Genomic DNA, 15,518 nt, shown 5'->3' with positions numbered 1-15,518 from the left:
GACTTAGCAAATGAAGTACCTAGATACTGAAGGTATGTGCAGCCTGAATATCTGCAGGTGGGTACGGAACAAGAGAGAATGTTTTCTGAGTATCTACTCAGCTTTAGATTTCTATTGACACTTGTCCCAATGAAATGTGATTATTATTTCTTTGACTAGTACCCTCAGTAAACTGTGGGATTTATTTCTGTGAACTTCTGTTACCTAGCCGACCACCTGTATGTGGTAGACACTAAATAAATATTTAAGGAATTAATTGATGAATAAGTGTTTACATTTCCACATGCATTAATTGTAATGAAGAACGTACTATATGTCTACAAGATAGGAAGGTTAAGCACTGAGAAATTTACCTACCCAAAAGAAACCCATTTATAATTACAAAGCCAGGATTTGGACTTAGGTCTGTCTACAAGATCATACTTGTTCTACTAAGTAGTCTTGTTATAGATCATGAACATAATTCCTGACTAGTATGTCATTTCCCTGCTTGAGGTGCTTTTAAAAAATCTTTGGAGTATAAAATCTTATTACTGATACTAGTTGGACAAGTTCCATTTTAGAAACATTTTCATCTGTTAAATTCACTTATTTAATCTTTACAAGCTAGCCGTTGAATAGATAACTTTGCCATCATTATACTGATGAAGAAAATGGAGTACCCTTGAGGAGTCTCACATCTTAAGGACCTTAAGATCTTCTGGATTTAAAAGTAGCTGAGCTTCCAGTAAGGATCAGGAAAGACTGAACAAATGGCATGTAGAACAAGTAAGAGCCTTGTAAGGCCCTCCTTAAAGTTTTAAAATACATAATTGGTCACTATTTTACCACATCCCATAGCTGTCATACCATGGATAAACTGGAATCATTTACCACTGCAGTTATGAACTGTTGAGCTTTCTGAAAGAGGAGGCATATGTCTGCACTACCCAACTCATGACTGGTGCCCCATATCAAGCACTTGTAATCCTCATTTACATAGATATATTAAAGTCCCAAAACAAAGTGCAGCAAATTACTAATTCAACTACTGTTGGCTTTTTTTTTTTTTTTTTTTTTTTTTTGGTAATATGAGAACTAAGAGAAATTAGGTAAGAAAAAATTCAGCTTTGGCAAGATCCATTTCTAATCTGACTTGGACTGTATGAATTGCAAAAATTGTGACATAGTATTATTTGGAAGAATTTTAAATAGTAACTTTTTCTTTTAAACAGAAAAATTCAAACTCTCTGACTCTTGTACTTAGTTTGGTTTTATATGTTTTAGTTTATGTATTTTTTTCTCCTATCCTGTGTCTTCCTTAACAATTTGATTTCTTTATTCCTTTCATTCGGATTTTGAAAACCAGTTTGTTTCCCTAATCCATTCACTTTCTACTTTATTAAAATTAGTTTAGTATAGGTTGTATTATTTTCAAGGAATTTGATAAATGTGAATCTCAAACAATTAGTTTTTGCAGTTGATTCAAAAAACCATAGTTCAGTTAATGCCAGGATGAGCTGTACCTTAAAAACAGTTAACTATCAGATAACTGACTTATATTAAGGTTAATTTGGGGCTCCATGCTGGGCATAGAGCTTGCTTACATAAATATATATAAATAAATATTTATTTACATAAATAAATAAACATATATATAAATTTTTTTAATAGCCAAAGATTTGGCTTTGTACATTTGGAATCAATTAATTGCGCTTTTAACTTAGAAATCTAGATTGAAAAATGAATGGACCAGTTAAGAACATAACTGAAGAGCTATAAATATCGCATAAATATCAAAACTTGGCGGGGAGCCTGCTTCTCCCTCTGCCTGCCACTCCCCCTGCTTGTGCGCACGCTCTCTCTGTCAAATAAATAAAATCTTTAAAAAATATATCAAAACTTGTAGAATTTTAAAGCTGGAGTCAACTTGGTGATCACTTCATCCAGTGACTTTATTTTTTTGTGAAAAAAGTTCTGTGGCCTAGGGACTACTATTAGATTATTAAATTTGGAGAATATTCATATTTAGTTTCAGTTTTTTTAGGAGGGGAAAGAGATAATCTAAGGAGTGTCAGCAATGGAAATAAAGTGGTTTGTGACTTTTTTAAATTCTGTCTTCTTTTGAGTTAGGAGAAATTTTGTTTAAATCCTAATACGCAAATAAAATAGAGGAAGAAGTTGAGAACTTGGCCAGTTTCTCTGAAAGTTAGTAACAGAGCCAAGGTTAAAAACATTGACTATCAAGACAACTTTTATTTATATAATGTCAATCACAGTAACACCTGTTTAGCCTACTGAGCCATGCTGCCCTTATAATGCCCCTGTGAAGCCGCCTGGAGCGGGGTCAGCTAGCAAGCCCGTGAGGGTGAGCAAGTGAAATAACAAGAGGAAATGTCTGAGAGGGTCCCTAAGGGTAAAAAAAAAAAGACAAATGTTGGTGTCTTAATTCTTCCAAACCTAAGTAGTTTGTCTTATGGTAGCAGAGCCATTCTACTAATGGGAACTCCAGAGTCTGAGAAAATTTCAAACAGATAAAGCTGTCCTTTAGGATTCAATAACTTAAAGGCTTGCAAAAGAACTAAGGCCTAAATGTTTTCGGCACTGCCAAGCTGGACTCTACAACTTGCCTAAAGATAATAGAAATAGAAACATTCAAAGTACTTTTAGCCTCCTGGAAGTAAATGTGATCTAAAATAATAGTTTGAAAGTTGTAATTCTATATTTAAAATGTAAAGTGCATAAAAAGGCCAAACATGTTTCTGTGCTTACGTTTATATAGTAAGTGCCATTCTTTGTTACTCTGAAGAAGTTCAGTGACTGTCCTGAACTGAAGTTTCTATCAGAATGTGTTTTAAGTAAATACAAATGTAAAATTTTGTTCATGGCTGAAGTATATGAGCTAACAGTTTCTGTGTTTTATCATTTAACCCCCACAATAACTCTCTGAAGTGATACTGTCATTCTCTCCAGTTTTGTGTGTGGAAACTAGGGATCAAAGAAGTAAAGTAACTTGTCTAGAATCACATACCAGTAAGTGATGGCACCTGGACTTTAACTCACAGTGTTGGACCCCAAACCCAAGCAGCCACTAAAAGTTGCTGCTTCATTTAACTACAAGTCACAAAATGTTACCCCATATGTTTTGATAGCTTTTCTTTATAAAGTTTACATAATTTTCTTTTTAAATTTACGGGCAGATTTTAATGGTAGACTAAGAGTAACCACTAGTAGTAGAAAAATAAAGAAATTCAGGATTTCAACTAAAAGATTATCTAGTGAAGTCCAGCCTCTTTAACAGACTTAAAAGCTGAAGCCTAGAAGCTTACTGACACTCAATACTAATATTGCTATGATTAGAAGTTTGGAACATTTTAGGGTAAACATTAAATAAAATTCAGCGGTTCTAATGAAAACCATACAGCATACCAGATTTTCACTGTATTTGAATAAAGTATTTTAAAAATAATTCATTATAAGTTCTTATAAATCTTTGCATCCTAAGTGCTTTTGTTAAAGTAGAAAGAAAAGTAAAAGGGCCTGCTACACACATGAAACAGGGACCAAAATTTTTTTTAATTAGACAAGTAATCATTGTAGTTTTAAGGTTGAAGTAATGTATAACTTATTACATGGTAATTTTTAAGTATCTCTAAATGTTCCTCTGCTGGGAACATATTTTATACTGTATCAGCAAGAATATTAGGCTTCCCGTTACCATATGGCTTTTGAAGAATTTTTTTTTTTTATTTAGCTTTGGAAATCTAGAGAGACCTAATGATTGAATGTTATGAAAAGAAACAGATTACCTAAAATATTGAGTCTACACTGAAAATTATCAAAAACTGAAATAAGTAGAAAACATTCCCTTATTTGTGAAATGTCTCTTAATAGAAGTCTTATGATTCAGTTTAAGTTCACAGAAGATAAGTTACATCAAGTGATTGTAGAATACTATTTGAAAATTTCCTATTTGAGAATTCAAGTCTTATTTTCTCCTAAGAAAAATTTGGTTATATCCATTTTATATTTTACTTTAAAAGTTAATCTTTGATATCTAATTCAATCTCATTTCTCTCTTATGTATAATTACTGCTAACTTTAGGGAAAAAAAGACACAGCTTATTTCAAAGGGAAATAATGTTTAAAAGATGTGAAGCATTTAATCCTTGAATGCTGGAACCACTTTTCAAGTATTGTAAGCACATCTGTGTTACATTACACAGGGAAAAGAATGTATGCATTCCGTGGCCTATGGGCACTAGGGTGGCTGGTTTAGGAAAACTGAGTATTTTGCATTTCATGTGTTTTTTTTTTTTTTCAACATAAAAAAATTTCTGTGATTCTAAAATGAAGAATTGAATTCCAGGGGTGGGGAATGTAGTCAGGCAAACGTAAGTTAAGCACAGTTCTCTCACTTGCCATCTACTTCTGAAAAAAATCATTTCTGTAGTGGGTTTGTCTTTGCATTTTGTTAAGCACTTTTTTTCCCCCTTATTTGAAAAGTATTCCATGGAACAAACTTAAAGAGATATCACTACACCAGGAGTTCTTCATAAGTGCACTGCATGTCTCAGTCAACTGCGAGTTACAGTACAAATAATCTATTACTAATTAGGAAATAGCAAAGTTTGCAAATGATTTACACTTAACAAAATTACAGCAGATTCAAATGTATTCCAGTGATAACCTCAGTCTTGATCACTTATATCCAGTATGCTTTCTTGAGTGGGAGGGAAAAGAATGGAGTTACAGCTATCAGGCTGGGTATCCCTTAGGATGTGTGTTTTGCATGTGAAGATCATCTGTCATTGGTGGAGATGGAAGAAAAAAGTTGGAGAATTATGACTACACTGGTGGACGTGTTCTCAACTTTTTTCCTCTTTAACGTGACATGATATTCACATGCCAACACATTCCCATATGCAACTCTTAGTGAGCTAGATGAAATTCCACCTCTTTCTCTGCTACCCCAGAAAGCAAGCAAGGGGAGAATGTTAGGGGAATGCATCTTTAATCAACTCAAAAAAAACACCCTTTTTTTAAGTAATGACTTAAGAGTTTCATACCTTAAGGAACATTAGCATCTAATTACCTGTGACACATTTGACAGCTACATCATGATACCATGACTTATAAACTACATATTCCTTGAATTCATTGTGTTTTAGCCTCATCTAGAAACTCAAACCTGTTTTATTTTTGTTTTTTTTTTTTTTAATTTCAAAATAAAGGAAGGCCAAATGTATGGCAATGTAAATTTCTGGAAACTACTTAGAATTAACTTTTTACAAAAGTATTTGTAGCCAGTTATTTTAACACCATATATTACTGGAAATTATCATGGGATAGTGTTTTGTTTTTCTTTTAAGGCTCAAACTAAATATATTTGAGGAATTTGAGTTTTGAACTAGTCATTGCCTGTTCCAAGAAGAATTCATGACACATTAAACCATAGATATTGTATAAAAGTTAGTCTTTATTCCTTGATCTGAAAATGACTTGTTCTCAAGCTTTTCTAATGTCAGATTATTTGATATGCTCTTGATTTAGCTTTAGAACCTGTATTAATAGCACTTTTACATGGTTTTCTTAGAGGTATTAAACTTACTATATTATAAGGAAATAACTATTGAATTAATGTCATTAACATTTTAAAAAATTTTAATATAAGGGCCTCTGATATATTTTATTTATTAGTAACTTTGAATATGAAGGGTGTTTTTAGTTTTGTTTTGCTTTTTTTATTGTAAGGTATTATGAACTGGATCCTTACAAAAGTCTCCGTGACAATTTGAGGAACAAAGTGATCATTGAGTATCCAACATTACATGTGGTATTGAAAGAATCCAGTCATGACATGGAAGTTCTTCACCAAGGTAAACGTAAATTTGTTCCTGTAATGCTTAGAATAACTCTAGTGAACTTGAGTGATTACATGACTGTCTTTATTTCTTTATATATTTGTTTTCCCCCTGTATTTACATACTTAACTGAATTTGCTCTACAGCTAGCTATAGTTAATGTAAAAAACCAAATGAATGAGCTGCTGATTCTGTCATGTTTGAGAGCACATAACTTGCAATATCAATTTAAAATGAACAAGTTTGAGTGGCTACAAAACGACATTCTTTGCCTTTTTGGAGTTCTACATGTTTTTTGTCTTTTTTAAAGCTAATACCCTTTAAGTAAGAGTGTGTCCAATATCAGATAAATTTACTCTCTAGTTAAAACTCTTCCTTTAGGGGGGCACCTGGGTGGCACAGCGGTTAAGCATCTGCCTTCGGCTCAGGGCGTGATCCCGGCGTTATGGGATCGAGCCCCACATCAGGCTCCTCCGCTGTGAGCCTGCTTCTTCCTCTCCCACTCCCCCTGCTTGTGTTCCCTCTCTCGCTGGCTGTCTCTCTCTCTCTGTCGAATAAATAAATAAAATCTTTAAAGAAAAAAAAAACAAAAAAAAACCTCTTCCTTTAGAGATTCCTAAAATGAGGGATTATAAAACATTTTTAGTATCTTACCTTATAGAAAGGGATAATGTTTGAAAGGACGTCCTGTTTAAAATTTGGACTGTGTTTACAATAAGCTAGTGCCATTGATTTGACCTTTATCTCCTTTTTTTAAACGCACTGGTTTTATTTTCCTTGATGTTTGTTTCTTTGGCTATATTCCTTGTCATTTTAATGATTCTTTAAAAGTAGATAATTGTCCCTCTTTGGTGAGTGGCAGAATTGGAAGTATTAAAACTGAAAATGGTATATGTATAAGTTTAGTATCTAAAATGACTTGTCCATATTTCCAACTGCTGATTAGAGTAAGCTACTTGTATTTCTGAATGCAAATTCTAGAAGATGAATAAAATTCAGAAATTACTTTTTAAAAGGGAGAGAGGTGACTCAGCTCAAAACCATTAGATACCACTTTCAGCTAAGAATAATAGCTACAGGCCACATTTCATTGTAACAGTCTCTGGAGAACCAGTGAATCCTTGGACTGGATTGAAATCTATTTTTTAAATAATATTACTTGAAACATGTGGCTACATTTTATTGTTACACCAGTAGTATAGGCTGAAATAGGCAGTAACCTTTGTTCTAAGGTGTTCTCTTACATGTGTATAATAGGTTTTTTTTCTTGGCAAAAGTGAATAGGAGAAATTTTTTTTTCAAAGTGGCCGAAATTTTGTCAGCGTTACAATTTGAAAGTAGAATTGTAGCTAGCAAACGTGAAATTTCTAATAATTGGTTATGGGCCTCCAAAACCTTAGATTAATTCTTGACTTTATATTTTTCACAATTTGAGAATGTCTGATTTTATTTTCTCAAATTACAAGTGTGTTCTAAATGACCAGTTTTGCTTTTTTTTTTTTTTTTAAGCTATGTAAAACCTTACTTTTTCCTTAATATAATTCACATAGCTCTCTAAACGTTGGTTTCAGGGAAAGTTGTTTAGTAATGTGGGTTACTAGCCAGGGCAAACATGTCTGTGTAAATAAACAGAGCACACACAGCTCGTCTTTCACCTTGTTTAGGAATGCACACTGAAGGAAGGCTTCCTGTAATGAAGCAAAATGAAAAGGCTACTTTTGTAGTGTACTTGGAACTTGATTAAGTAAAATTTGCTATTTTTTGGTGGGCGTATGATATTTGACTTATTTACAGGAAGACAAGTGACTAGTGCTTTCAGGATACAGGATCATTTAGAGCTGCTGTGGCAAAAACTTAAAGAGGGCCTGACAGGATCTTAGGGACCATACCAGTGTTGTCACATCATAAATACACTCACTTTAAAATAATGCCGGGTCTTTTGTACATGAATTTCTTTGAGCACTTCAAGATATCTATTTCTTTGTACATTCTTATAGGTTTGGATATTCTGCAGGGTGGTCCCTTAATGCAGGAGGAGGGTTATATAAGAACAGGGCATTTTCTTTGGAAAGCCTTGAAATTCCTTCTCTCTCCGGAGGCAAAAATGTTGGATTTTGATCTTGAATTCATAGCACAAGGTGTCTCTCTTCTAGTTTGGGAAAAATGTGTTTCTGGGCTGGCATTCAGTAGTTTTCACACTTGATCATTGTTATAATGTTTGCTATGGTTGTAGATTGCCATAATTTCTTTTCAGAAGTCAGCCAGTATTGATGGGCAATAGGCAAGTTTTGTTTGTTTGCTTTTTAAGGAATGTAAAAGGTTGACTATAAAAGATTGAGCAGTTAAGGTAGCCCACTAGATTGAAAATGTGGAGTTCTGGTCACCCATCTTGTATCAGTCCAGTGGGAAGTGCTCAGAATGGTGTTACTTGCTTCACAGTTCCCTATTTGCCAAAGTTAGCTAGTAGACTTAATTGACTTAAGAGCATGCTGCTTTTCAGTCTTAAGAAAAAAAGAATGGAGTGCAATAAAAAGAAAACAGGCCACCTCAGGAAGCAAGGAAAGAGAAGCGGTTCCCCAAACTGCAGTAGTACAAAGCTCCATTAATTTAAAAATATCAGCAAAACGTATTTCTCTGTTCTAAGATAACTCCAGTAGAAAGTGTCTCTGCCTTTTGAAAAGGAATCCAACCCAAAACTGATGACTTCAATTAGTGAAAGTACATACAGCATAGGAGCTACTCATGCATCAGTCTCTCATTGGGCTAATATATCCTTTCATCCATTCTCCCTCCCTCTCTCCTCCCCTCATTCTTCCTTACCCCCCTTTCTCTTCCTGTCTTTCACTGTGTGTGACACATTGGGGTGGGGGTGGGGGGATGGATCTCAGGCACGAGAACACACATGTAAACTTCACAGTGCAATAGGTACTATAATGAAATGTGTATAAATTGCAAAGAAAGCCAGAGGAGAAACAACTGACTTGTATTATCATGGAGATACTTGAAGAATGCTGCTAGAGTTTATAAAACTCCACAAGGGTCAGGACTATATCTTGGATTGAACCTGTTTCAGTACTTTACTCATAAAAAAGGATTCAGTAAACATTTTGGTTGATGGGACAATCTTAAATCTTGGTACCATCGACAAAACCCAAGGAACTTGGCAGTTGCATATGAGGCAAGATCTAGGTTTATGATTCTAGCATCAGCTCTTAAGCTGTGGGCCCTTGAGCATTTACTCTACCTCTGAGCTTTATTTCCCTCACTACACAATGGAAATAAGTGGCTATAAGCCTGAAGCAAAATAATCTGTATTTTAACTGTACTTTTCATAGTGTTTTAATATATTATTTCCTTTTAGCTTCACTTTAGCAATGAAATCGAGCTGTTACTCTGGTTGACTTGCATTCATATTGATTCAGCAAACAAGCTACACTGGGAGGTTAGATACAAGGAGGAAAGATCTAGTCTCTCTCCTTAAGGAACTCTCAGCTTAGCAAGTGATTCACAGTCTTGCTTACTGTAGTCAGGACAGCTCCTTTAAAGGAGCTCCATTTCTGCTCTAAGTTATCTTTCCTATGAAAGGAAGGAACCGATTAGCTAGTCTTCTCTCAGCCCACATTCACTCAACATACACTGACCCTCAATTTTAAGTTTAAAAAAAAAATTATGGAAAAATTTATTCCAACCACATTTGGCCAGCCTATGTGATAATAGTGGTCTTTTCAGTGGTACGAATATGGGATCATAACCACACTGTGAAGTGACCATTCCCAAGCCTTCCACAGAGTCAGGGAGGATGTTGCCTCACAAAATATAATTGCCACTGTCAGACATCGTTTCTTTATTGTGGCCAGAACTGTATATCCCGCCTGCCTGGAACATGACATGGTGTGTCTGTCCCCATGAGCAGTGCTGTTGGTATGCACCGGAAGGGAGGAGAGAAGAAGGAAAAACAGAACAAGCTAAACAGAAACAGTATAAACACTTGACTGTATGTTTACTTATTTTTTTCAGTGAAAAGTGAATCTACCAAGAACATTGGCAATGAAAATTGAGCACTTCTTCTGGAGGAAGAAGGCGAAAATTCCCAGACAATTGCAGAGGACTGACTATGCATTGACTAGCTGTTGGATGACTGGGATATTGTCAGTGGGTGGTTGAAATTTTTTGTTTCTCTGAGAGTAATTAAACAATCTAAAAATATTTTTGAAAAAGGTGTATTTTCTAGCCTCTTGGATTGACTTATAAGGCCCTTATTCCTAGTAATAACCCTTTTTCTGCACCTGACCAGGATAATGCTTATTTTAGTTAGGCCCAGGATTTTAATATGCTTAATTCCATAGGCTGAAAACTCTTTTTGTTTGTTAGCTTGATGCAAGACCAAACCCAAGGATCACCTGTGTTAGCCACAAAGTTGGCAGTCTCATTGGTGGAACCTCACTAAACATAAAGGCCATGTGACACACCATGTAGCCACAGGAGGACTGATCCATCAGTTGCCCATTCTTGCCTTTGGGGTTTATTTGTAACTTATCCTCTTGAGATGGCCAAGTGGGTCTTTTTTACTTGGGTATCATCTAGTACAGTGTCACATGTAAGGGATAAATAAATACTATTACTTCTTATATTCAGTTCACAAAATCACTGGCTTCTCATTGTTTGAACCATCAGTGCTCACAAATTTGGCTCTCCTTGTTTGCACAGTGAGCTGTGTCTTATTATGAATTCTGTGCCTTTCATCCTGTTCCCGTTCCATTCTCCTCATTACCATACAGGGGTATTGTGATGAGCAGTTTTATGCTGTTTTGAAACATCCAGCAATAACTAAAGAAAGAAACACTTGGAACTCTTCAAAGTGTTACTGGAATGTATATGTGCATTTATGTATATACATGGCTTAATTTATACCTTATGGCAGCTCCGTATACATTATGATCTCACATATTGAAATTAAAGTTTCCTAGTTTTATTGGAATTTATACAGTTATGAAATTGCAATATGGCCATAAAAGAGTAAAAGATTATTACATCTGTGTTGCATCTGTGTACTTAATGGTTAAGAAAACAATGATAAAATGGGAAATTGGTGAATTCATTTTTAGTTTATAATTGGAATAAGTTTTAGACCAAAAGGAAGCCAGAGGCATTAATTAAAGAGGCTTGGGAAAAATAGAAATATGAACTAATAATGAGAGGATGAGCATAGGAGAAACTTGTAGAACACAAATATGTATAACCTGGGGGTCAAAACTGGAGAAGCGAATCCAAAGATAATAATGCCACAAAGACCCTTAGTGTAAAAGTAATAGTGGAACTGTGACTCATAGAAAATAAGCCTTGCAATTTGAGAAATAGGTACACTTCCTAAAGCAACTTCAGGAATCTGACTCATACAGTGAAAGGTTTGTGTAGAATTAGGTTTTTCACAGTATTTCTGGGGAGACAACTAAATGGTATTTCAAAGGATTCGTATTTAATCTAAAAGTGACATTTGTTTTCTCGAAACAGGCAAGAAATAGGATGAATTGAATCAAATGTGTCACAGCATTGTTAGTGGGGAAAGTGGGATAAAGTACACACCAGGAGCATATGATCTGAATAGCAGGATGGAGAGCAATTTCCTGATAGTGAAATCTGCTATGACATAGTCTCGTTTCCAAAGAAAGTATTGAGTTCCATGTCTCCTAGAATTTAAATGAAAACTGGACAACCGAAGGATTTATCCTGTACTTGCCCCTCCCTGCCTAGGAGGAAAACAAAAGCAGAAGAACATCTGCACCATCCAGTGCGTCTTTGCCATCCCTATAGTCTAAACTTCTATCAGATTTTACAATTATAGACTCTTCCTTAGGAAGGAATTTGGCATAATTCCCTTAAATATAACTATCAGCTCATTTGATTAATGTACATATTTATTCCCACAGGATTTGCAATAAACATGTTTGAGTGAATAACTATGACAACTGCTTGGAGGGGGTGAAGTGGAAATGATTCACTGAGAGCCTTAGAAGTCTGTAGTAGTAAAACTTAATTTCTTTTTTTTTGAGGCCCTCTCCATTTGGATTCTTGACAAATTCGGATGAATAAACAAACTCCCTGACCCATGTTAAGTTCAACATCCTGCATTTTGTTCACGAATCACATTTGAAAAGGAGGAAAGCTTCACCTGGCCTTCTTTATTTTTTAAACAATGATTTCAAAGGCAAGGTAGGCCTTTCATAATTGCTAATTATTATATATGGGATTAATAGCCATAAATTACAGTAAACAAAGCTTGCACCTGTTCATATTATAAATAGGAATTAAAGAGAGTTAGTATAATAGATATTTAAGATTCCAAAGTGTAGTTGAGCCAATTTGTTTCCCTGTAGCAAGTAGTACAATTCAGGTTTCACGGTGTATAGTGAAATGTTAAACGCCTAGCTCTAATGCCAACAATTTTCTTTATATATTTGGTTTAATGTGGTTGACATATATAGTGTGTTATACCTGATTTCATATTAGTCATTAAGTTTTAAGTAAAGATACCTAGTCTGCTCTTATTTAATCATATACTACTGTGTTAAAATTTATTTTCGAGTATATATTGTACACTTTTGATTATTAACCAATTGTTCTTCATTTGCAAGTAACAGAAACTCAACTCAGGCTAGTGTAAACATGAGTGGCAACTTATCAGCTCATATACAGGGAAGTCCAGGCATGACTTGGTCCAAACACCCTAGGAAGCCATCTTTCCATCTCTCCTACTTCGCTCTGATTTATGTTTGCCTGGGTTGGTTTTCTCTTTCAGGCCGACTTTCTGTATGGGGAGGGAGGCAGTGAGGTGAGAATGGTAGATGGCAGCCATTGACAGTGTCAGCTTACGCCATCATAACCAAAGCATGGCAGCAAGTTATGTAAAATTTGGGAAAGAACTTTGATTTGGCTCACATTTGATCACATTCCATTCCTGATCTGATCCGGAGAGGAGATACCCCGAAGGAAGGGGAAATTATGAGAAAAAGGAAGAGGGTAGGGAATAGGAGAGGCAAGACAGTTACTGAGAATACAAAACTAACAGATGTTCATTGCACCCTCTTTGAGTTTGTGTATCAAGAGTTTTCTGATTTGAAATAACATAAGGAGTAAAATTCAAAACTAACCTGTAAACCCTCATTGGCTTTAACTAGAGATTTTAATTCCTACTTGATGCCAGTGCAGCTTTGAGTTGCCATTATAGACTTGTAAAAAACACTTTCCGTTTGTGTTTGACTTTGTGTTGCTGCTAGTTTCATCACGTGCACATAGCACCAGTCCGTTGCCATCACAGATTTGGAAACTTCCAGTTTCATCAACATTTGAGAAATTTTGGTATTGAAATTAGAGTTGTACTGGAGGAAAATACTTTTAAAAATGAACACTACTTAAATAAAAATAGGCCCTTAAATAAATTTGGGGGGATCTTCACTACAAAGTGTTTCCTTTCAACTTTGGTCAATGAAAGCTATCTAAAGTACGTGTGCATATGTTCTTTAAAATGCACTGTAATGTAAACATTTCCCATATTGGAGAGTGGCAGACTGTGCTTGTTTTGAACTTCATAACCAAATACATCCTATAGCTTTTGATGAGCTACTACACAAATCTATTGCTGGTTTTCTTTCTCGCTGCATAAAGTACCAAAATCCTTACCCTTTATGACTTGGCCCCAACCTCCTAGTTTTACAGCCTCCTCCCTCCTTCTCTTTCTCTCTCTCCTTCCCCCCCTCCTCCTTTCCTCCCCTTTCTTTTTCACCCGTTGACTCAGTCACAGGAAACAACATAGAGGCTACTATATAGACATTTCAGGGTTTTTTTCCTCTAATGTGCCTTTCTTCTCATTCATTGTCTCTCCATGAACATATTGTACCTATTCTCTGAGACGTGGCTTGAGCGGTAATAGTTGTGATCCCTTTGTGTAGAACTCATAGTTATGTTCACACTGTACGTGTCTCCTGATTATCTGATGCTAATGCCATACTGTCTATTAAATGTGTTTAATATCATACCCATAATAAGAGTAATAGCTAACATCTATTAATAGCTTACACAATACCAAGCATTATTCTAAGCACTTTATATACTTGGATCAACATTTAAGATTTCTCACAACAGTCCAGTGAAGTAGATGTGACAGTAAAGCCCTGCAGTAAGTGGGGTACAAAACAAAAATTCAGTAATGTGAAATGGATCTGCATTGTTGCAGGCTGAAAGATAGGATAGGCTGAGTTGGTACAACTAACTGTCCAAGAATTCCAAGTGTCTAACTGTAGAGTCCCAAGTCCATTCTCTAGTTTGGCACCCATGGTGGCACATGTCCACCCAGGCTGAAATGTCGATGGGACAATTCTGAGTCAGTCCTATATCTGACTTGTACTTCTAGGATAACAGAGTGAGTCCAGCAATCTCCTAGATAGTTGATGCCTGTTTCATCATCCTTATCTATTAACCCACCCCCTGCTTCCCCACTTCCTGAGACAGCCTGCCATTTCTTTCCCCAGCTTCATCTCCCCTCTCATATTCCTCACCTTCACCAAGAGTTAAGAATTTGAGCCCACCTGCCACTTGTGAACAGGAGCTAGATGGAGAATGGAAATGATCGTGTTGGCAGCATCACTGACTGGATTTACCTTCAATCCATTTTACAGATGAAAAACCTAAGCATAGAGGTTGAAGCTTATTCTGAGGTCAAATTGCTAAATGCTAAATGATGGAGCTTGAATATTTTCCTTGTCTTGATTCCTCTCTGTACCTGGCATTATCTTTCTTCCTGTCTATGTAATTATTGGTGAAATTCTTCTAGTCTTAAAGGCCAAATCTATGGTTGATACTTGCATGAGAACAGAAGCAGTTACTGGCATGAAGTAGCCCTCAAGAAAGATTGGGCATTGAGATAAGGTGGGAGGAGTAGGAAACCTCTCTAGGTTGAAAGATTTTATAAAAAGTTTTAATTTATATAGATGGATCTCTTTCAATCTATAGCAAACCCCCTGACTTATCGATAGGTTAATGTAAATAGCTAAAAACCTAGAACTTAGCATGATCTAGGCACCATTGTAAACAAAACTATCAGTCATTGAATCCTCACAATCCTGTGAGTTAAGTACTGCTGTGTTTCTTTGAACCTACAATGTCATTAATATAAGATGCACATTTTATGTAACACTAAAAAGAAATTGCTGCCAGTTAAATTAATGACATAATGCTTTTTAAAAACTCAATTCAGGGGCGCCTGGGTGGCTCATTAAGCATCTGCTTTCGGCTCAGGGCATGATCCCAGGGTTCTGGGATCAAGCCCCACATCGGGCTCCATGCTCTTCTGGGAGCCTGCTTCTTCCTCTCCCGCTCCCCCTGCTTGTGTTCCCTCTCTCACTGGCTGTCTCTCTGTCAAATAAATAAATAAAATCTTTTAAAAATATAAAAATATAAAAAAATAAAAACTCAATTTAGACTTTATACTTACATAGAGAGCTTTTAGTCATTTTATTTCAACAAATCTAACACTCCATCAATTTGTAAGACATACCATTTTGTATACCACCAGGAACAAAAAAACAGAGCTTAATTGTGTGACACATCCTGACTTGAGATGGTAAAATATGGAATAATCATGCAGAATTGATGTAATAGGGAATGGAGACAAGTTTTTAT

General features: G+C 35.6%; 1 protein-coding gene across 4 annotated transcripts in view; it reads left to right on the top strand.

Moving 5' to 3' along the window:
• Positions 1-15,518, top strand: part of ZNHIT6 (zinc finger HIT-type containing 6) — a 79,077-nt gene that overhangs the window by 43,419 nt on the left and 20,140 nt on the right. For 2 of the 4 annotated variants that reach the window (XR_015726292.1, XR_015726291.1), the window contains exons 9-10: positions 5,734-5,858; positions 11,894-12,053. Coding sequence is in view for 2 of the 4 variants with exons in the window: in XM_045801866.2 (XP_045657822.2) it covers positions 5,734-5,858; positions 9,861-9,901 (166 nt within the window). In the remaining 2 variants the exon portion in view is untranslated. Of the gene's footprint in view, positions 1-5,733; positions 5,859-9,860; positions 10,474-11,893; positions 15,332-15,518 lie in introns of those variants that run through there. The other 2 variants (XM_087866073.1, XM_045801866.2) reach the window with 2 other exon arrangements.

Source organism: Ursus americanus, chromosome 12 (assembly GCF_024610735.1).
Source record: "Ursus americanus isolate L20-20 chromosome 12, mUrsAme1.1.p, whole genome shotgun sequence".
NCBI classification, from domain to species: domain Eukaryota; kingdom Metazoa; phylum Chordata; class Mammalia; order Carnivora; family Ursidae; genus Ursus; species Ursus americanus.
This window is presented reverse-complemented; position numbering and strand designations above follow the sequence as displayed.